This window comes from Elephas maximus, chromosome X, assembly GCF_024166365.1.
Source record: "Elephas maximus indicus isolate mEleMax1 chromosome X, mEleMax1 primary haplotype, whole genome shotgun sequence".
Classification (NCBI taxonomy): domain Eukaryota; kingdom Metazoa; phylum Chordata; class Mammalia; order Proboscidea; family Elephantidae; genus Elephas; species Elephas maximus.
In genome coordinates this window covers 48,188,792-48,210,668 of record NC_064846.1, presented here as the reverse complement: position 1 = coordinate 48,210,668, position 21,877 = coordinate 48,188,792, and the positions used below count along the sequence as shown (strand labels likewise).

At 38.5% G+C, this 21,877-nt stretch overlaps 1 protein-coding gene across 4 annotated transcripts in view; it reads right to left on the bottom strand.

The window, feature by feature from the left end:
* The window catches only part of ACSL4 (acyl-CoA synthetase long chain family member 4), an 83,520-nt gene that overhangs the window by 8,196 nt on the left and 53,447 nt on the right, over nt 1-21,877 (bottom strand). The window contains exons 3-11 of one of the 4 annotated variants that reach the window (XM_049872059.1): nt 16,837-17,370; nt 16,421-16,598; nt 13,831-13,940; nt 13,568-13,706; nt 11,009-11,159; nt 10,454-10,577; nt 7,131-7,202; nt 1,578-1,717; nt 709-881 (exon numbers count right to left, since the gene is read on the bottom strand). In XM_049872059.1, coding sequence (XP_049728016.1) covers nt 709-881; nt 1,578-1,717; nt 7,131-7,202; nt 10,454-10,577; nt 11,009-11,159; nt 13,568-13,706; nt 13,831-13,940; nt 16,421-16,598; nt 16,837-17,187 — 1,438 coding nt within the window. In that variant the 5' untranslated portion in view covers nt 17,188-17,370. Of the gene's footprint in view, nt 1-708; nt 882-1,577; nt 1,718-7,130; nt 7,203-10,453; nt 10,578-11,008; nt 11,160-13,567; nt 13,707-13,830; nt 13,941-16,420; nt 16,599-16,836; nt 17,371-21,877 lie in introns of those variants that run through there. The other 3 variants (XM_049872061.1, XM_049872062.1, XM_049872060.1) reach the window with 3 other exon arrangements.

Genomic DNA, 21,877 nt, shown 5'->3' with positions numbered 1-21,877 from the left:
ATATTAAAAAATAGGCAATCAGGTGACTTCAAAGCTAATACCCTGAATGACTTTAAGGATGGCAGTGCCACCGACACAAACAAATAATCTGGCAATAGAAAGACAATTTGGGATAACAAACTGATTTTAGATATAATATGTTTAAGGTGAAAGTGGGATAATCAAAAAAAAAATTCCTATAGCCCAGTGGTTCTCAACCCAGGGTGGTAATATTTGGAGATACGTTTCATTGTTCCAACTGGCATCTAGCTGCTAAACATCCTACAATGCACAGAAGAGCCCCAAACAACAAAGAATTATCTGGTTCAAAATCTCACGACTGCCAGGGTTGCAGAAATCCTGCTATAGGTTATTAAAAATAAAAGGAGAGCAAGAAAGATGTAGATTTAAGAGGTTGCATAAAAGTGATACTTGATCCCGAGAGTGCAGTTTTTCAAGAAAGTGATCATTAAGAAAGATTAAAGAACCAAAGAGGACAGAATTTTGAGGACAAACACTGTGGTATAAATAATTACAAAGATTAAAAATAATGGGTATGCATAATACTCTCATTTAAAGCCCATAAAACTAAAATTATATAGGTGCCCATAGAATCTGATATTACTTAGGAGGCTGAATACAGAGGTACCATGCTTTCCGAAGGTCATGCACAGGGATTTTAATAGCTGCAGCTAATGCAGAATTACTTGCCACTTTAAAAATGCTTACCTTCAGTAACTGTCCCAGCCCCACATGATTCTGTCAATCCATAACCCTGGCCCACTGGGCAGCAGAAGCAGACATTCATGAACCGGTGTGTCTGAGGAGACAGTGGCGCTCCACCACACAGCATCATACGGACATTCCCGCCTAGCAGGGCTTTCACCTTTTTAAACAGTATCCTTGATAAAGAGGGGAATAAATGATTTTAATACATACACACATCATTCCTGCTAATGCGCTAATTTATAAGCTCTGGGAAAGATTTTTCAACTTTGCTTTGATTCAACATTTCAGAATCATGTGGATGATCAGGTTAACAAAGCAACGACTAGTAACACCTTGAAAAAACGCCTGGAAGTTTCTTTAAAATGCAGGAAAATGCGCAGTGTCTGGACATTGCTTTGTCACACAGTAAATGAAAGAAAATGATGACATAAAAAAAATAAAATTTAATCTTTGAAACATGTCATCACCTGTCTTATCTTCCTTCCAATGAAAAATACTTCTCCATCCCCCAGCACCACATTTAAAATAACATAGCCATATGCTTACTATGCTGTTTTGGGAATACAATCCATCAGAAACCTTCATGCATAATAAATTCTGAAGTATAACTCACTTTTTTAAGTTGGAAATAATAGCCCTGTTTTTTAACTCAAATGCCTTACTTCAAAAATCAATTCTAGTTTGTCTTCCTGTGACCAAGTTTTATAGTCAAATCTTAAATATTTACTCATTTGTTAAATTACTGGATAAAAGAGAAATTCGATCTTATCATCATGGCGGTGACACTCAAACTGAATTAGACTTGCTATTTACTTATTCATCTCCCAGATTTAAAAGCTGAAACTACAGAGCCTACAAAATGTACTTACAGATTGCAAAGAGGTGCATCATATCCCTTTTGGATCTGTTCCAATTTGTAATCGTACCCTATTTTGAACAGAGTTTTCTGAATATAGTTCATCTCTTGGACTTTGCTCATAACATTCTTATAAATTCTATCCATGATTTCCTAAAAGGTAAGCAAAATATTTAATAACCTGAAAATAATTACACCAGCACTGAGACAGTCTTTACTTGAAGATACCTTATTTTTTACAACGTTTCAGATAAAAGTCTTTGGTTTAATGTTTTATTTCCTTTATTATATAACTCATTTCATTGACTTTACTTGTTCACTATTTTAAAAAGACTTTAAAAAGTATAGATTTTTTTCAGTTCTATATACTAAGTTTATTTAAAATTTTAAGAAATGTTCAACCAGAGTATATAAAATTTACTCAGCTGTCACAGAAAAACAACTTTAAAATGTTTTTCTTATCTCAAATATACTTATCCTCAAACAGTACTAAACACTACTCAAATATGTTGATGCTTCTTTTTATTACAACTACCATGTGGCTCTCCTACAACATGGTAAAGAGGTTTACCATTTCTTAAAAATCTTACATCCCTGTAGTTTAGGCATTTCTATTTCATTTTCAGTAGAAGCAAAGATGACAAAAGAAAAAAAAAAAAATAACAGGGTTCTCACTCATAGCTATGTGGGAAATCAGAGGTAGGATCAGGGTTGGGATTAGCCTGACTCCCAGGCTACTACTTACAAAGCAAAAATCAAACCAACTCTAGATTATCATTATGTTTTCCTGAGTGGGGGAAAGAAACAGTTGCCATTGAGTTGATTCAGATTCACAGTAACCCCATGTGTTTCAGAGTAGAAATGTACTCCATGGGGTTTTCAATGGCTGAGTTTTTAGAAGCAGATCACCAGGCCCTTCTTCTGAGGTGCCTCTGGGTGGGTTCAAGTACCACCTTTTTGTTACTAGCTGAGTGCTTAACCCTTTGCACCACCCAGGGGCTCCTTATTTAGAAATACTTAACTGAAAACATTTAAAATACTAATTATCAGTTTACACTATTAAGTTCTGCTACAGTGTGTAAACGTAATTAGAATAGAACCATTCACAAATGAGGACAGTATAACCATCCCTTTAAAAGGCTACCAGGCATTTAAGCATGGTACCGTGCTGTCTTTTCTAGTTCCACAAAACGAACCACCATTGTATGACTGAAATATTTGCCTAGATCTATGACTTCATTTCACATACTTGGTACACGTTATCAGGAGGGACCGGTGCCTGGGGAAGGACATCATGCTTGGTAGAGAGTTAGCAACAAAGAGGAAGACCCTCAATGAGATGGCCTGACACAGTGGCTGCAATAATGGGTTCACGCATAACGATTGTGAGGATGATGCTGGACCGGGCAGTGTTTCGTTCTCTTGTACACAGGGTTGCTATGAGTTGGAATCAACTCCACAGCACCTAACAACATGACTGAGACATCCCAATAGTTCCCTAAAAGGACTTCTATAATCATCCCTCTTAAGCATATGATTTTTTTTTTAAGCATATGGGAGACAGATGTGTGAGAACTACTCCCACTACTCCTCCCAACACTAGATACTAATCACAGTCATAGAAAGGCCTCAATGAGTAAGGAATGCAATACAGTTGCAACAAATTTGCAGGATTATTCAAGTCACCCTTTATCTCAACCTAACATTACTAGAGGTTCAGTTGAGTCACTGCTTATAAAAATAGTTATTCTGAATTTTCACACTGTGGGTATTACAGTATTAAATTGGGCAAGTTATTTAATCTCTCTGAGTCTGTTACACCACCTGCAAAATGAGGGGACTACCTCCGAATGGTTTTGTGAGGGATTAAATGATACTATAACTGAAGGACTTAGCACAGTGCCTCAATAAATGGCTATCGATGTGATTCCCAAGGAGCCCTGGTGCTGTGGTGGTTAAGTGCTTGGCTGCTAACCAAAAGTTTGGTGGTTTGAACCCACCAGCTGCTCCACAGGAGAAAGATGTGGCAGTAAAAGATTATAGCCTTGGAAACCCTATGGGGCAATTCTACTCTGTCCTATAGGGTGGGTATCAGTCAGAATTGACCCGAGGGCAACAGGAAATTGATCTTTTATTCTGACCCAGGAAACTAACTCAAAAAATAGAATCTATCCAAAAAATTCTCAAAAAAAAATTTTTTTAAGGCCTATTTACAGAGGTACAGGTGATGTTAAGGGAACCAATGAGGTTTAATGAAGTAACCAAGGGACTAGCAACATGGGACACCATTTACTATTCCTAAATGTGAAGGGATAAGAGGAGGGGACAATGTTATTGGAACCTGGATGAGGTCAGTAGCCATGGGAAAGCGACTGTCTAACAGGTGCCATGGCAACTGTGAAAAACTGCAGCCCTACAGGAAGGAGCAGAGGTAATCAGTTTGCAGACCTCTCTATTTTCCTGCTCTCTGGTCTCCCCTACCCACTGACCACTGCCATGGAGTCGATTCTGACTCATAGCGACCCTATAGTCCCCTGAGTACCTCCAAATTGGCTGAATCTAATCAAAAATAAGAAGGAAAGGAAACCCTGGTGATTCGCTCATAGAAGTCAGCTTCCAAGGCACAAAGTAGGGCAGAGAATGGACAATGGCAGACAAATGAAGGACAAACACCACCTCTGCTAACCTCTGCTCATCTTTGAAGATGAAATTCAGATACTACTTCCTTGAGGCCTTAGCCTTTCCCCCTCTCTGTGTTCTTTGACACAGTTTATCAGGGAGCCCAGTACTTTGGGTAGTAAAACCTATATATTATTTAAAAAAAATAAATTCTAAACAGTCAGTATACACTTGCTCTTCACTTATTGGGCCTATGTCATTATCCAACATTTGGCATTTACGACAACAGTAAAAAAAAATCTGACTATTTTGCACATTAATGAGGTGGTGGGCATGGCAGCAATGGCTGGGGAGCATCCCCTCCCTTGAGGAGGGTCTCCGGGGCTCTCCACTCTCTCCTGCTGTTGGTAGGGGCGTTGTGTCTAGCTGCCACTAGGAGCCGGCCTCCTCGGTGGCCCTGGCCTCCTCGGTGGCCACGGCCTCCTGGCATACACACACGCAGCACTGAGCCAGCAGGCACCTGTTCTTGGTTCCCAGTCCTATGAGGCTTGAGACCCTGCAGTTCAGAATTGCCATTGGGTGGAAAGGGAGGAAGAAAGACGCATCGGTGAGGGTGTTTGGAAAAAATACATGCAAGTTTAATGACATCCCAAAGTGAGCTGCACTGGGCCTGAGGCCTCTGCCTAGGTAGGGCAGGGTGTGTGGCCAGGCTCACAGCGCCCCTGCAGGAAGTCCACAGCCTCGGTGACTTGCCAACCCCAGGGTGCAGAGCAGGCTACCAGATGGTGAATGCAGGGCTTGCAGGGGTGGGAGCAGAGCCATGGAGGCAGCTCTGCAAGGGAAGTTCTGACCCAGCACAGGAGGAAGGTGAAATGGTTAAGCCTCAGGACCTCCAGTCACACAGCCTGGCTTTATCCAGCTTTTTCTCCTCCAAGCCTCCTCCTCTACAGAGGAATAATTCATAACTGGACTATCACAGTGATGAGCACGTCAGTAAATCTTAGCTGTTTCTATGATATTTTCTAAATTAAAAAAAAAATCAGACAAATGGATGGCCTGAAAACAGAAAAAAAAATCATCCATTTTTGCATAACGACCCGGTCTTTGAAACCTAACCATGCCGACATGTGTCTTGGTCATCTAGTGCTGCTATAACAGAAATACCACAAGTGGATGGCTTTCACAAAGAGAAATTTATTCTCTCACAACCTAAGGGGCTAGAAGTCCAAAATGAGGGTGCCAGCTCCAGGGGAAGGCTTTCTCTCTCTGTTGACTCTGGGGGAGGGTCCTTGTCGTCAAACTAGGAGATTTTCAGCACAGGGACCCTGGGTCCAAAGGACGTGCTATTCTTCTGGTTCTTCATTCTTGGTGGTATGAGGTCTGCCTGTCTCTCTGTTCACTTCTTTCTTTTATATTTCAAACTGGATTGACTTAAACACAATCTCATTACCATAACTGCCTCTCATTCTGCCTCATTAACATTATAGAGGTAGGATTTATAACACATAGGAAAATCACATCAGATCACAAAATGGTAGACAACCACACGATATTGGGAATCACAATTCAATCCACGACAACAAGGGAGGAGTGTATGTACTACTACCCAAAAAACTGGCAGTTCAAACCCACCTAGCAGTGCTGCAGAAGAAAGTCCTGGTGATCCACATGAGATCAGAGCCATTGAAAACCCTATGGAACACAGTTCTACTCTGAAACACACAGGGTTGCCATGAGGAGGAACCGCCTCCACAGCAATGGGTTTTTTTTTGCTTGTTTATACCACAGTGGTTAAGACGACTCTAGAATCAGATTGGTAGAGCTCAAGTTTTGGCTCTATCACCTATGGATCAAGTTTCTTTAAAAAATGGGGCTAATAGGACCTAGAGTCTTAGGAAGAATTAAGTGAGCTGATTCACCTAAAGCACATACCACATAGTAAAATCTATGTAAGAACATAGTAAGCACTAGGCTCACTATATTAGCATCATTTTATTATTTTTTCAGTTAGAAACCCTTCCTTTCAGCTTGTAAACTTTCTATTTCTTTTAGTTTCTACAGCATCTCTAAATAAAAAGGCAATGGCTACTCTGACCCGTTCTAATTCTTAGGTCATTTGGTTAATTTTGTTATTAGCTAATAAAAAGACCATAAATACCTTTCATTTGTAACTCTTAGGAAAACTTGGACTTAAAACTTCATGATCTCAAACATTTCACATGTAAAAATAATTTTGTGAAAGATACTGGATTAAGATTTAAAGTGGGATCGTAATATAAGCAGTAATGATACACAGTTCCACCGGGGTTTTTAGAAGTGTCAAAGTTCTAGGATATACTTTATTACACAAGTTCAAAATACTGTGTTAAATACTTCAGAATGTATCATTGCAAGGTTATAAAATGTAATATCCTGGGATTTTTCTAAGGCAGTATTTCACGTAAGGATTGCAAATATCTAGAATAATACTTTTCCTTTGGGAGCTCTCTCAAATTGACAGTTATTCTCTGTCACCACATGAAAGTCAAATGGCTTGGATTCTAGACTCAACTCTCTGCCACTAACCAGCACTGCAGCCTTGGATATGCGACCTCAGCTCTTTAAGATGGCCTAAGGTTTCCTCACTTTTAAAAGTTAAGCAATTAAACAAGATGACCTTTTAAGTATATTCTACTTTAAAACAATATGAACTGTTACTTCATCACCTAATTTCCAGGGATCTGTAAACACTAGCAGGCATACATTTCAGAAGTTTGTCATTTCATCTTTCCCAATACTCATCTAAGACTTTAAGGAACACATCTGCCATAATTTCAGCAAAGGAAAATCATTTTCGAACACACAAGCAAGCATCTAAGAGTGTTACTTTTTTTTTTTAAAGTCCAAGTGCAAGCAACAGATGATTTGAATGGTTCTCTTCTGTTCATATTCGTTATCATATACTCACCGGAACAGCTGCCATAAGTGTAGGCTTCAGTACAGTACAATCTCCTTTGCTTCCTTTTTTAATTTTGCTGGACTATATTAAAGAAAAAGTAAACACATGGAAACCAACCTTAGCAAAAACATTATCGTTCAAGTATGAACAATAATGCATTCAGAAATGTACACTAATGTGACCTTTTCCAAAGACAGAAAATATACGTAATATTTGATCTTCTACTGCTCTGTGACTTATCTGCTACAACTATTATAACCCACAAGTCAGAAGCGTGTTTTAGCGGAATATTCTGGTGAATCAACATTCTTACTAATAACTTTTCATCAAATATAGCACAAACTACCCACTTCCAATTTCAAAAAAAAAAATTGAGTGAGGTAGACTGAATGCTAAAACAAAATTGAAGATTTTAACTTTCTTTGATTAGCCAAGTGTCAGAAATCAGTAAGTAGAAAAATTGATAGTCATCCACCGGAAAAGGTAGATAAAAATAATCTACTGTAATGAAATTCATTAGTCTATAAATTTAGATATATCAAACTTCAAGCAATGTTCCTCAGGGGTTAGCCATACAGGAAAGAAGAAAACCAGCTCTTAAGAGGGAGTGTAATCAACCAGAACTACCAGCTTTGTCACATAGAAGAATTCTGCTGGTAGAATTATAATTTTCTTCACAAGGATACGTAAAGGAGATAATATAATGACTTGTATTTTATGTACGTTTAAGTATGTGCACATCTGCGAATGTAAGCCTACCTAGGCACACACACACACCACACTTGCGAGGGTTGCTGTGTAGAAAGAAAGACATGTTCTTATCTCCTTCAAATCAGAGCTACCCTCCAAGTACTGCTGACCAATTTTTGCTATAGAGGCCAGTTCCAGAGTAGCCACAAGGAACCCTTCCTGGTTTCCTTTATTATTCTTAGTAATACTTTCAGTTCTTTTGTCTTATTATGATGACAGTCACCCTAGTTATGACAACAAAGCTATCTGCTGGCTTCAAATGGGGTGGCTCTGGTCTCCTATGTTTTTCTGATTTTCTATGTTAGGGAGATGCCTGGGTTTTAGATTCCTACGAAGATTGAGATTCCTTATAATAAAGTTAATTAAAAAGGTAGGTGTGACAGGCTTTGAATGTGCTACTTAAAACTTAGCCTAGGAGACAGCAAGAATTAAGTCAGACTAGAAACAGACCCCCACTGTCCCTCCCTCCCCAAACTGAGGCTATTGTTTTCAGAAAGGCAGTGGGGGGAGGGGAAGCAGTGCTAATTGCAGGCTTCTAAACTTGTCCAAAGGAGAAAAAAGCATACTCAGAGCTTATTAAAATGTTTTTCACATTTTGATAACACCTCTGAACCGAAGAAAAATCCACTAGAATGTCTCAAAACATAATCATCACAGATTTTCTTTAAAAAAAAAAAATCACAATTTGAATCTCAGTCTTTTCCTAAGTCTATCTTGACTTTACAAGATCAAGTTCTGTTCTCTTGATAGTTTACTTTTTCTTTCAATTATTATTCCAGCAGATTTTAAATGTGAACTTTTAGCTGAGTGGCACAGTTAAATACAGCAGCACCCCATCTTACAAAGAGGTTGTGTTCTTCAAAGTTCCAAAGTGGTCAGTTGTTTGGAACACAACATTTTCTCATAGAAAAGCCACTTTCCAAGGTGGTTGGACTACCCTTCAAAATCCGTTGCTGTTGAGTCGATTCCGACTCATGGCGACCCCATCAGTTTCCAAGGAACAGCTGGTGGATTCGAATTATCAACCTTTCGGTTAACAGCCAAACTCTTAATCACTACACTACCTACCAGGGCTCCAGATTACCCTTGGGGAGTGGCAATTACAAGAAGGGGACACAAAGCACCCTTCTGGGGTTCTGAAAACGTTCTTTTTTCTTGATCTGGGTGGTGATGATCACAGAGGAGGTACATGGATGTATGTGTATATGTGTGCATATATTAAGTTCATACAGCAGTACACTTAAGATTTGTGCAATTTACGTTAAAAAGGTGGGTGGGATGTCAAATAAATCCACAAAAATCTATTCAACTTTTTTTTCTCTTAATACTACACAGCCTAATTTACCTCTACCTAAAATGGTGTTTCCATACACACACCAAAAAAAAACAATTACAATTTTTGAGAACCAAGGATACATTTTTTTGCCGACTGCATGCTCCATCAAGACTCCCATACAAAAGGCAGTATTGACTTGCGTTCTGCAAAACTTACAGCTAGGCCTCCAGTGATGGCAGTGGCAGAAACTACACATATCATCAAGTGATCCCTACCTATATTTAGCTTATTTTTCAGCATCCTGAATCTCACAGCTCCCTTAGTAGCTCTTCCCTCCCCCATGCCTGGTTTGGAGCCCTGATGGTACAGTGGTTAAGAGCTCGGCTACTAACCAAAAGGTTGGCAGTTGGAATCCACCAGCCGCTCCTTGGAAACCCATATGGGGCAGTTCTACTTTGTCCTATAGGGTTGCTATGAGTCAGAATCGACTCAATGGCAACGGGTTTGGTTTTTGTGGTTTTTACGCCTGGTTCAGGCTTTTCCAAAGAAGAAATAAAATAGATTTTGGACAACAGGTATTAAATGTGTGATTTCAAGTGGGCTTAAAATACATGAGGTAGCCTACCAATTGTTGGGCTTCCTAGTGTGAACAACAGAGAGAAGCAGGGAGAACCCTGGCTTGGTACAGTAAGCTGAGGAATGCCTTTGGAGATCCTGCAGCACTGTCTAATGGAACTTTCTGTGATGCTGGAAATGTTCTCTACTTTTGCTGCCCAATATTGTAGTCATCAGTCACAGGTGTCTACTGAGAACTTCAAATGTGGCTAGAGTGACTGAGAAACTCAATTTTTAATTTTATTTCATTTTAATTAGTTTAAATTAAATATGTGGTTAGTGGCTACTATATTGGACAGAAGTTCTACAGAAAACTCAGAGAAAAACTAGGACAAAAATCCTACCTACTGTATCTCCTTCCAAAAAAAAAAATTAAAACCCACCCAATGTTCACGAGTAATATACCAGAAAAGGCTCAACGTATTCTGTCTTAACTCTTCAGAGTAAAAATCTGGTAGACAAAAGTAAGATGAAGGTAATTACTAGTTTCAAAATAATTTTTAAATATATAGATAAAGTAATGCTAACAAATCCACAGTTACTTATGACAACTACATATTGTCCATAGAAGCTATTTTTGAAGTCAAGGAGAAAGTTCTAGCCAGATCAAAATATTGAATGAGTTAATATGTTCTCAGCCAAACAAAAGTAACTTAATATAACCATGTCAATGTATTGAAAAGTTTGTCACCTGGTCTGAGAGTGTAAGTGGAGAAGAATATCCAATCCTACAGCCGTAGGTAAAGCAAGATATCTCTGCTGTCAATTCTAGTACGTGGGCCAAAGGCAAGTAACCAATATATGTATCCTTTGGTCTGAAATAAAAAAGAAACTTTTTTTTAATTTTATTTTTTGTTGTTAAGAATATACATAGCAGAACATACACCAATTCAACAATTTCTACGTGTATAATTCAGTGACACTGATTACATTCTTTGAGTCGTGCGACCATTCTTACCCTTCTTTTCTGAGTTGTCCCTCTCTGATTAACATAAACTCACTGCCCCCTAAGTTTCCTATCTACTCTTTCAAGTTGCTGCTATCAATTTGATCCCATATAGGTAGTTCTTAAAAGAGTAGAGTGGTCAAGGCAGACATTAAGAGAAACATTTTAATCATTCTTAAAAAGGCGTTTTAAATTAAATACATCAATAACTTTTATACTTTAATATGGCTTGAGTTTAGAGAATGACAAGCATAAGCTCTGATTACAGACTTCTTAGAAAGTTGAAAAATTCTCTCTTACCCCAGTCCAGGTATTCTTTCACACTGGCCTGTCATTCCAGCTATCAGATTTCTATGATGCATCATCACTCCCTTGGGTCGGCCAGTAGAACCACTAGTATACATTATGATAGCCATGTCTGAAGGAGTTGGTCGAGTTGGAGGGGCGTCTGCTAAATGAATGAAAAAGCACCACATTTTCTTTAGTTTAAAAGTTAAATTACTAAACAAAGACAATATATTTAGATTTTGGCCTAGTGATACACTATGTAAAACAAATATTCTCTCTTGATAATCAAAACAAAAATGGTCATCAAATTCTGGTTAATGGCAAGGAGAATTTCAAACTCAATTTGGCTCATTTTCTAGATGTTTAGCCTACTCCCTGTCTGCTCATGCCTCTCCACAGTATTATACACTATACATCCAGCACTCTGTGGAAAGATCTCTCAGACTTTGGAGAATCAGGAGGCTACTGTGTTGTGTGTAAGCTCCTCAGGCCTCAGTTTCCTCACCTCAGAAACGAGACGGTTGAAGTAGGCTGTGGTTCTTAACCAATGGTGGGCATCAGAATCACCCGCAGAGCTTAAAAACCACTATTCCTGGACCCTGTTTCTGAAAATTCTGATTCAGTATGTCCGATGATGGATCAAAGACTCCACAGGTGACTCATGTACACCGCTCCTGATTGGAAACCACTGGACTAGCTCTCTAAGGTGACTTCAACGTTAAAATTCTAAGACGCTAAGTTTTAAACAGCACACCAAAGCTTCCACTTTTGAGAGTGTGTTGTGCTAACCTAGCAAATGCCTTTCCTTCCCAGGATACACCAAAATGGCTAAAAATCCACAGATATACTATCAGAATGAAATGAGAGCTTAACAAGATTACTGGGTAAAAAAAAAATCAGTTTACAAAACAAATTACATTTTTATATATAAAACAGTTAAAATGAAAATTTTAAAGAGCACTATTACTAATGAAATAACCAAAGATATCCACTGTCATAATTTATAAACCAAGCAAATAGGGATTGCATCCCTCCTCTGAGGACTAATCAAAGCAGTAACAGTAGATATGTTAAGCTCTTTCAAGGCTAAGCTGACAATGTGACATTTGGCTTCTGCTCATTTTTGGATAAATACGTAAAAAAGTGTCATCATAATAATTGTCTACTCAAGTAAAGTACCACAAACAAATGTGTGTGTGTGTATGTATATATATATATATATTCTCTCTCTACTATACAGATGAGTGGAAGTAGGTGGAATACACAGCCTACGATGTTATTGCTTACACAAAATCACGAGGGCTGCTACCCCCTTCGTTTTCTGCAAACACTCTTTGGTCAATCATCAGAATTAGCCACAGATCCCTACCAACCAGGACCTCACAGTCAAGTTTTCCCTAATCTTGTAAGGTCAATTTGATATTAGGAGACAATTCTTCATGGGTCTCTTGCATTTTTGTACATTATGCAAGTAGAGGCACTGACTGCCCTCTGCTCTGGACTATCTTTTCAAGGATGTTTGCACAGTGAACGGCTTTGGAAAAAAGAGAGTCTCCCTACAGAGTAAAGGATAGGCATGCTTACTGCCCATCAGAAGAGATTCAGATTCCCTCTCCTGTTACACAAGCCAGTACATGCACAGGTATCATCTGGTCCTCTTCACATTAGCCTGTGGAAACTGGGGTGCAGGGAGTCAACACAAATGCTGATGCTCTGGCTACCACTATTGCTTTGAGTAAAAAATTGTCCTTCATCTCTGATTCAGGAGTCTTGTGTCTCCCTGAAACTGCGGCAGGCTCACTTGTTAGCTTGGAAGTAGGGTAAAATCTCAGACTTGTCTTCCATTCTTAACTCCCAGTTGAGAGCTATATCTATACCTGTTATTGTAAACAGGTGTTCAGTCTCTGATGGTAAAATATGCAGAAGCTCAGCAGAGTTTCAACTAACATGTTCTCCTGCCAAGATGAAACCTTTCCTCATCTAGCAGGATATTGTGGCCCTTCCATTAACATGAGAAAGGAGCTATTCAAATGGGGTATTATTTCCTCAACCCTCTGTCCCGAGGATCAACTTTGCTGCTCAACTTTGCTGCGAGGTGCTTTTACTTGTATCAAATGAAATACATTCTACCAAGTCACTGGTAGAATAAATCCAAACATGAATCTTGGTAACCAGCTTTGCATCCCTCTGAAACATCACTAACATTAAAAAAAAAAAAAAAAAAGTTGACCAAATGAAAGGCCTAAGATCTTTTCCCTACATGAGGCTCAAATTGGATGGTTATAGCAGGTTATTTTAAAAAAGAAAATTTTGGCAGCAACTACCATCGAGTCTGAACCACCAAGTACATCTCACCTACTCAGTAAATTTTAAACTGTGGTTACCTTGTTGCAGAGAAAGAAGGGAAAAAGAGGTCATCATATATGGTCTTGATAGTTTTATAAACATTTTAAAGCTTTTTTTTTTTAAATCAAAGAACTTAGAGTGTTCACTTGGGCCATTCTTTTTCTAACCTACCAAAATAATAATCTTCGAATAAATTAATAAACTCATTTTAACTGTTTTACTTACCATTTTCTGGCTTAGATCCCAACTCTTCTACTGATTGCATGCTGTGAATCTCAAATCCTTCAGGGTATTCTGTTTTATTGATAGTCTTATCGTCCACATAAATGATATGTTTGACACAGTTGACCTCTAACAATGCAGTCTGTTGGGCAGAAAGAAAACCCAGCTATTAATCTGGGCCTGTAATAAAAACTAAATTATTCAACGTTTTTCTTTCCTGCCAGATAACACTACCATGAATTAAGAGAAGTACATTTCATATTTACCTTAAGTTTACTTTCTAGAAGTTCAACACTAGTAATCAGATAGGAAGCCTCAGATTCATTTAGCCCGTGAACTACTGCGTCTTTGCCAAGTGTGGCATATAAAGTCACAACTACATAAGAAAAATGAAACACAAAAAGTAAATATTTATTAGAATGGCATATTATTTAAAATGGCTTTTTTTTTACATATATTGTTTTGTGACATTGGTTGCCAATCCCATGACATGTCAATACTCTTCCCTTCTCAACCTTGGGCTCCCCATTACCAGCTTTCCTGTCCCTTCCTGCCTTCCGGTCCTTGCCCCTGGGCTGGAGGGCCCATTTAGTCTTGTTTTGTTTTGTGGGCCTGTCTAATTTTGGGCTGAAGGGTGAACCTCAGGAATGACTTCATTACTGAACTACAAAGATGTCCAGGGGCCGTACGCTCAGGGTTTCTCCAGTCTCTGTCAGACCAGTTAAGTCTGGCTTTTTGTGTGTGTGTGTGTGTGTGTGTGAGTTAGAACTTTGTTCTACATTTTTCTCCAGCTCTGTCCAGGACGCTCTCATGTGATCCCTGTCAGATCAGTCGATGGTGGTAGCTAGCTGGGCACCATCTAATTGTGCTGGACTCAGTCTGGTGTAGGCTGTGGTACTTGTGGTCCATTAGTCCTATGGACTAATCTTTCCCTTGTATGTTTAGTTTTCTTCACTCTTCTTGCTCCCAAAGGGGTGAGGCCACTGAAGTGTCCTATATGGCCGCTTGAAGACTTTTTTAAGACCCCAGACGCTACTCATCAAAGTAGAATGTAGAACATTTTCTTTATAAACTATGTTATGCCAACTGAGCTAGATGTTCCCCAAGACCATGGTCCCCACAGCCCTCTGATACAGCTTTTAATGATAGGTACACTGACACAAAGACATTTTATAATTTCATTGTCTTTGCCATTACCCTTCAAACTTGTCTCAAACTCTGTTGGCCCAAAATTTTCCTTAAAAGTTCTCAGAATTCTGTCTAAACCTGGAGAAACCCAGACATAAGGGAAGTGCTATAACTAGTCAAACATCAGCCAATTAAGACTCTCAAGGTCAACAGGTTCTAGCTGAACTCTTAATTTGAGAAAGAGCTAGTGAAGCTAGGATTCTCTTGTGGCACCTACTTTCATTGGTTATAGCACCAAAGAATGGATACGTCCCTGAAAATCCTCAAATTTTGAGGATTTCAAGTCTGAAGTTTAGTTGTAAATCACGTTCTCACTCCTTCCTAAAAGTTTTTTTTTTTAATTGTGGTATATATAGTTAATTGTAATATATATATATATATCAAAACATTTGCCACTTCGTATTTTTTACATGTGCGACTCAATGACATTAATTGGATTCATCATGTTGTTCAACCATCTCCACTATCCATTGCTAATTTTTTCCATCACCTTTAACAGAAGTTCAGTGTCCCTAAGCAACAAGTCCCCATTTTCCTCTCCCTCCCGCCTACCCTTGGCAACCACTAATAAACTTGGGTCTCTATATTCTTGCCAGTAGATATATTAATATTTGTCATATAATATTTGCCAAGAAGATTTTTAGTGGGTCCATTGTCCAATCTGATTTGGAACTTCCATGCCTTAACTGGAAAGGCCAAGGAGATCTCCTTAGATGCCACCAAAGATAAAAACTAAAACCAAGACCCCTTAGAACCAAAGGACATCTGCTAAACTTAGAATAGACTTAGAAATTCAGCTCTAAGATGGTAACCAGAAACAGCAACATGGTTAATGAACAGTCACTTTTCATAAGCTGTTGATGGTTGAAACTGGATGACAAGAATAATTTTCATATTATTTATGTTTGTTTGAAATTTTCTATAATTTAGAAACTTCAGCTACTCTCTCGATTCCTACATTAAACCTATGCTGCACTGTTTCATTGAACAAATAATTGAGTGCTTAGTATGTGTGCGGCACTGCTCTGGGCTCTTAATTTTAAAGAAATTATTTCTTGCATATTTATAAAATGAACTCTTAGGAATCAGAAATACACCAAATTTTACTTTCTCTCTAACATATCTAAATGTCAGTTCAAGCAGTCACATGCTTATTTCACATGTAAAATGGAATTAAGTCAAATAAGAGGCCTCGAAGTGAAGCAATGAACTAGAATTATCCTAAGCAATATTGTTTTTTAATGTTTTAATCGTTATTTTGTATATTGCCTCCCGAGAAATACCCCCAAACCCAAATCTTTGAGGCATAATTCACTCCCAATTGAAAACAAAATTCTACATTATATCCATTAAACTGCCAATTACCATACTAGTATTAAGGAGCCCTGGTGGTGCAGTGGTTAAGCACTCAGCTGCAAACCAAAATGTCAGTGGTTTGAACCCACCAGCTGCTCCATGGGAAAAAGATGTGGCCATCTGCTTCCATATTACATGTTGCTATCTTGACCAGGAATTATTGGGTACCTTTTAACCACAACATTACATACTGGTTTACAGACATAATTCATGCAGAAAAATGGCTAACACCTACTTTGAAAGCAAGAGCAACTCAGGACGATTTTTACACGTACAAGCCCTTCTCCCACTTCCAGAACATGAGGGACTTACGAGGAAAGCTGTACTTAAAGCAGGTCTGTGCTGCGATCATCCATTCAGCCCTGGTCTCACAGAAAATGGCAATAGTGCTCTTTGGTTTTAGTCCCAATGCAGTGAGTCCACTACCAAAGTTATTCACTCTGCAGTTCACTTCGAGATAGTTCATCCATTTATAATTCCCAAGAATTAACTGTTAAAATGAGATAGCCTCTAATATTAGTATATTTATTCACACAAACAAAATACCATTCAAAGTACAGAACTCTAAAAATTCCTTAAGTGAATATACAGAAGCTGTGAGCATCTTCTGAGAATTAATTACATAGCAAAGTAATAGAATGCCAGCATATTTAAAATGCACCCAAATTTACGATACAACAAAATGTACCTTTCTCTTGAAAATTAAACAAAACACAAAAAGGCTTTACCTTCTTAAAAACCTTTCCATTTGGCTGCATTTCATTTTCTTCATTTAGAATTTCCCTGGTCCCAAGGCTGTCCTTCTTCCCAAACTTGGATACAGCATAATCAAATAATTTATCCAAGGTGTCTGCTCCAGGGACATCTATGACAGCTAGCGAGTCGAAGTGCGTGACAGAGCGATACGGACTTCCAGGTTTGTCTGAAGTGGGCTTAGCTTTTATTCTCTTTGCCATGGCGTTTTTCTTCTTGGCATTGGTAAGAAAATACCATGGAATAAACATAAGGGCACTGTATATTGTTATTAACAAGTGGATAGGCAGCAAAATAATGGTGAGCACATTTAGTTTAAGTTTCATAGTGGAAAGGCTTCTAAAATGGTGTTTATTTCTCGTTATTCTTTGGCTTCTGAAAGCCTTATTTTGCTGAAGAAGGCAATAATGGAAGCAGCAGTAATAAGAGTAGCAGTATAGCCAAGGCAGTTCAATTTTAATGATATATATAAATGTTAGTAATCTTTGGAAGCCGACAATAAAGTACACCTGTAGGTAAAGACAATGAACCAGGCAGAGGGCAGGGAAAAAAACAAAACAAGAGAGTGTTAACAAGTTGACAGCACCATTGATTTCAATACTCAGGTCCTTATTAGTTTATATAATTGATTTGATACAGAAAGTTGAAATAACTGGTCTGAAAGACCGGCATTTTCTATTTTTAATTGTTATCGCCATTAATGTGTTTTAATGCACCAACTTCTAAATTTAATTTTGTTTCTGGATTTTTAGGTATACGGTACGCTGCACATTATTCTGTAAGTCAGTTGAGTAACACACTTTAATGATTAGGTGAATGAATAAATATGATATTTAAGTATGGCCAAACACTGTTTCTCTCAAATGTGTATGAAAACCAAACAGCTTTTAGATCAGATTTTTTATCCAAATGGGAAGAAAACCACAACAATGTATGTCCATTTCTCAAAGATCAATCAGAAATACCATTCTGCATTCTTCATTAAGGTAAATTTCTGATGTGATGTTGTTCACTATCTCCTACCGTCAAAACTGGAACAATGCAATCACTAAAATCATTTCTTATTTGTCCACTTTGTGCTCAAAATTGTACCAGTTGCCTGGGGAGTAATAGCAGAAGTCTGAAGTAGTGTTAAGTCATGGCCCCTGCCCATTAGGAGTTAACACTTATGAAGCAACCAGCACACAAGATAGAGCCAGTGTTTTCAAACTTTCATTTTGCAGTTAAACTGTTTCTTCATATAAAAACTCATGCAGATTGCTAATATAAAAAACTAAAGTGGAGTTACTCTGGCTGAAACATGGATTGGGCACTGTCCAGAGTCCCATCCCAGGCTTCCTTCAACTACATACACTCCCAAGGTGGCCACTGAACCATTTCCAATGAAAATCACTGAGTACATAACCGGTTGCTGTTGAGTTGATTCCGACCCATAGCAACCCTATAGGACAGAGTAGAGCTGCCTCCAGAGGGTTTCCAGGAAGCAACTGGTAGATCTGAACTGACGACCTTTCGGTTAGCAGCTGAGCTCTTAACCATTGCGCACCACCAGGGCTCCATAATAGGAGTTAAGAGGAAGAGCAAAATGGTCAAGAGTAACTAGGAGAGGCTTTGATAGGAGATAAGACTTAAGCTGGACCTTACCATGTGCATCTGAAAAGGAAGACATTCCAGGAGATGGGGAACCATGTGAAAAAGGATACAGAGGTAGGAATAAATGAACTTTGGGAGAGTGGGAAGTGTCAATAAATGAGGACACTAGCCTGACTGGGGCATAGGAGGCACGCTGGCTAAAGAGGCTACGGTAGTATAAGATCTGATAAGTCAGGCAAAGTAATTTTGATCTGATTAGGCAGAAGATTGCGGGGGGGGGGGGGGGCGAGTCACTGAAGGTCAGGAAAATAGTGCCAATTAGAAAGGGAACTGCAGAGACAACCTCAAGGATAATAATTTCTCTAAGGGAGTTTGCCTTCAGCTGAGAAAGCTGGGCTCTGATACTCTTTTGGTAAGTGGCAGCATATTTCAACTACAAAAATAAAAAAAATATTAGTTCACATTGAAGAGACGAACTGAAACCCATCCTTCTACTGCTCTTGTGTAAATAGACTTACAGACTTAATTCAATTGATGCCACCTTACACATCTGACCTCAGACTAGTTGTTCGTTTTTATACCATTTGCTACAAAAAGGTAGCTTAAACATGCTTATTCCTTTGTTCACGTCCTTTAGCTGAGTATGGTGAAATGAGCAAGAAACTACAAGTTAAAAGACCTGACTTTTAGTGCCCATTTCTGTCACTTAATTGGTTATGTGACCTTGGGCGAACCATCTGCCTGGGCCAGGATTAGATCAGTGGCCCTTAGCTGTTTAGAGATGATAGACCTCTTTCAGAATCCAGTGAGAACTATGAACCCAATTCCCTTCAAAAATATGCAAAATTATATATACAATTTTGGGGAATTCATAAGTACCCTGAAGTCCATCCACAAATCCCAAAGGGTGACATCAACCCTGAGCTAAGAATTTCTGACCTAAATGATTTCGTAGGACTCTTCCAACTCAAAGTTCTATGATTTACCATACTAATCTTTCTGATGAGCCTGGTCATTAGTTTCTTCAAGACAACATATGTCAAGCGCCAATAACAGTGCCCAGGGCTTAATGTGCAAGATTCCCCATAACAAAGGTTTTCTCCGTGGGATATTTCCTCACTATTTCAAGTCTACAAAAATCTTCCCTTTTTTCTAATTTCCTACATCACTTGAAATACCTACACTCACTCTGATACTTGATTTTATTACCATCATTTCCAAACATCTAAACACCTACTTACAGGCGCTACTTATAGAGTACAGACCAAGAGTTCTCAACCCTATTAAACCCAACACCTCTTAAAACGAATATTTTGTAATACGCCCTTATAAGCCTTAAAGGAAAGACATAGGTGATACCCTGCATGCATAAATTTTTTAAATAACAGAATGCCTTAATGGTAATATAAGCCCAAGCCCATTGCCATTGAGTCGATTCCGACTCATAGCAACCCTACAGGACAGAAAAGAACTGCCCCCCATAGAGTTTCCATGGAGTGACTGGTGGATTCAAACTGCCAACTTTTGGTTAGTTGCCGAGCTTTTAACCACTATGCCAATAGGGCTTCAATGGTAATATAAAGGAGTACCAAAAGGTAATTAATTAAAAAGAAAATACTTACTTCAATATATGAATTCTCAGGGGCTTTATTATTAGACAAAAAAAAAATGCCTTCCAATTCATAAACGCTGCTAGGGGTAAGTACCACCCTATTCCTAATTGACAAACTGTCAGACTTAGGGCTGAGGATACATAAAGAAGTAGAAGGCAGTTTTAGAAGGGATATTAATTTAATTGGATTTAAACTGTATTTTTTTTTTAGTTATTCATGTTGTTATATACATTTAATCTTTTAGACATATTTCCCATTTCACTAGGGAAATGCCTTCATAATCCTCATAGTGCTCAGTAGAGGCATGCACACACACACACAGAGCAAGAAATTTTTTTTTAAGTCTGACTTGATTTCTATCCTTTCCAATTAGCATCATCAAACTGTTTATCTTTTGTAGCTAAGGCGTGGACGCTGCAGAGGAAGGATACTACCAGAAAATGTAAAACTCCTAGAATCAGGTATGTAGCTGGGATAAATGTCAAACACAGGCTAAATCCCTACAGTTTGAGAAAGGTAGGGGTGAGGGAGTGGACATGGTAAAGCAGCACATTGGAGAAGTCTGGGAAGGCACTAGCTGCAGGCAAACAGACTACTTCTGATGCACCACAGCAGCTGTAAAGAAGACTCAGGTAAGAAAAGACTAAAGAGAACATTTAGTCCAGAGTGGAAGTAGTCGGGGAGGCGTGGACCTTCCTTTTGCATAAGATCTTATAAGGGTGTGAAAACACAAATATAAATGAAAGCAAAGGCAGAACTGCTCTGGTGGGGGAGGCTGTGACAGGTCCTGAAGGGACTCCTTGGAACCTCCAGTTTAGCTGAATATTTGAACCACTGATATTGTCTCATCCTTCAACTTACAGAGAAGTGAATCAGAGGCAGAGTATACATTTTTAAGAAGTTTTTTAAAATTATTTTATTTTTGTTGTTGAAAATATACCCAACAGAACATACACAAATTCAACAATTTCCTGCCTGCACAATTTAATGATATTGGTCACATTCTTCAAGTTGTGCAATCATTCTTGCCCTCTTTTACCAAACTGTTTCTTCCCACTAACATAAACCCACCCCCTCCCAAGTTTCCTATCTAACTTTTCGAGTTGCTGCTGTCAATTTGATCCCATATAGTCCTTTAAAACAGCACAATGCTCAAGGCAGACATTTTTTACTGACTAACCTAAACTATTGCTTTTTTTTTTTTAATTCCTTTGTTTAAAGAAGAAGACTTCATGGAATATTTTTGGTTTAATGTTTAAAGTTATCTCAGGGTTTTGGGGGTTCATCCAGCCTCAATGGCTTCTAGCTCTTTAGTCAGGTATAGGAGGAAGAAATGGAATGTATGGCTAATTGTCTTCATGAACAAATCACCTCCTTTGCCAAGAGATCAGAAGAACTAGATGGTGCCCCGCTACCATTAATGAACATTTTGATCAAAGATTCTAAAGAAGAACCCTATTTAAAAGGGTGAAATGCAAAACAGCATTTCAAATTCTCAGAGCGCAAATTTTAACAGGCCAGTCTCCATATCCAGTGCTCTTTTAAGGACATCAGCCAGCCTCTGCCCAGTTGTTCCTATCATCTTAAAATCCTTCCTTGTCAAAATATTTTTGGGGGTTATACTTAACCTATTGATAAGTTCATTTCAAAAAAGATCTGAACACCTACTATGTGCAGGGGGTATGGTGGTGTGCACGTAATATAAAGATGAGAAAATATACCCTCAATCTGTTATATGCACGTTCATATGTGTGATACGGGTAAGGAAATGAGTTCACAAATAATTACAAGACAGAATATGATAAGAGAC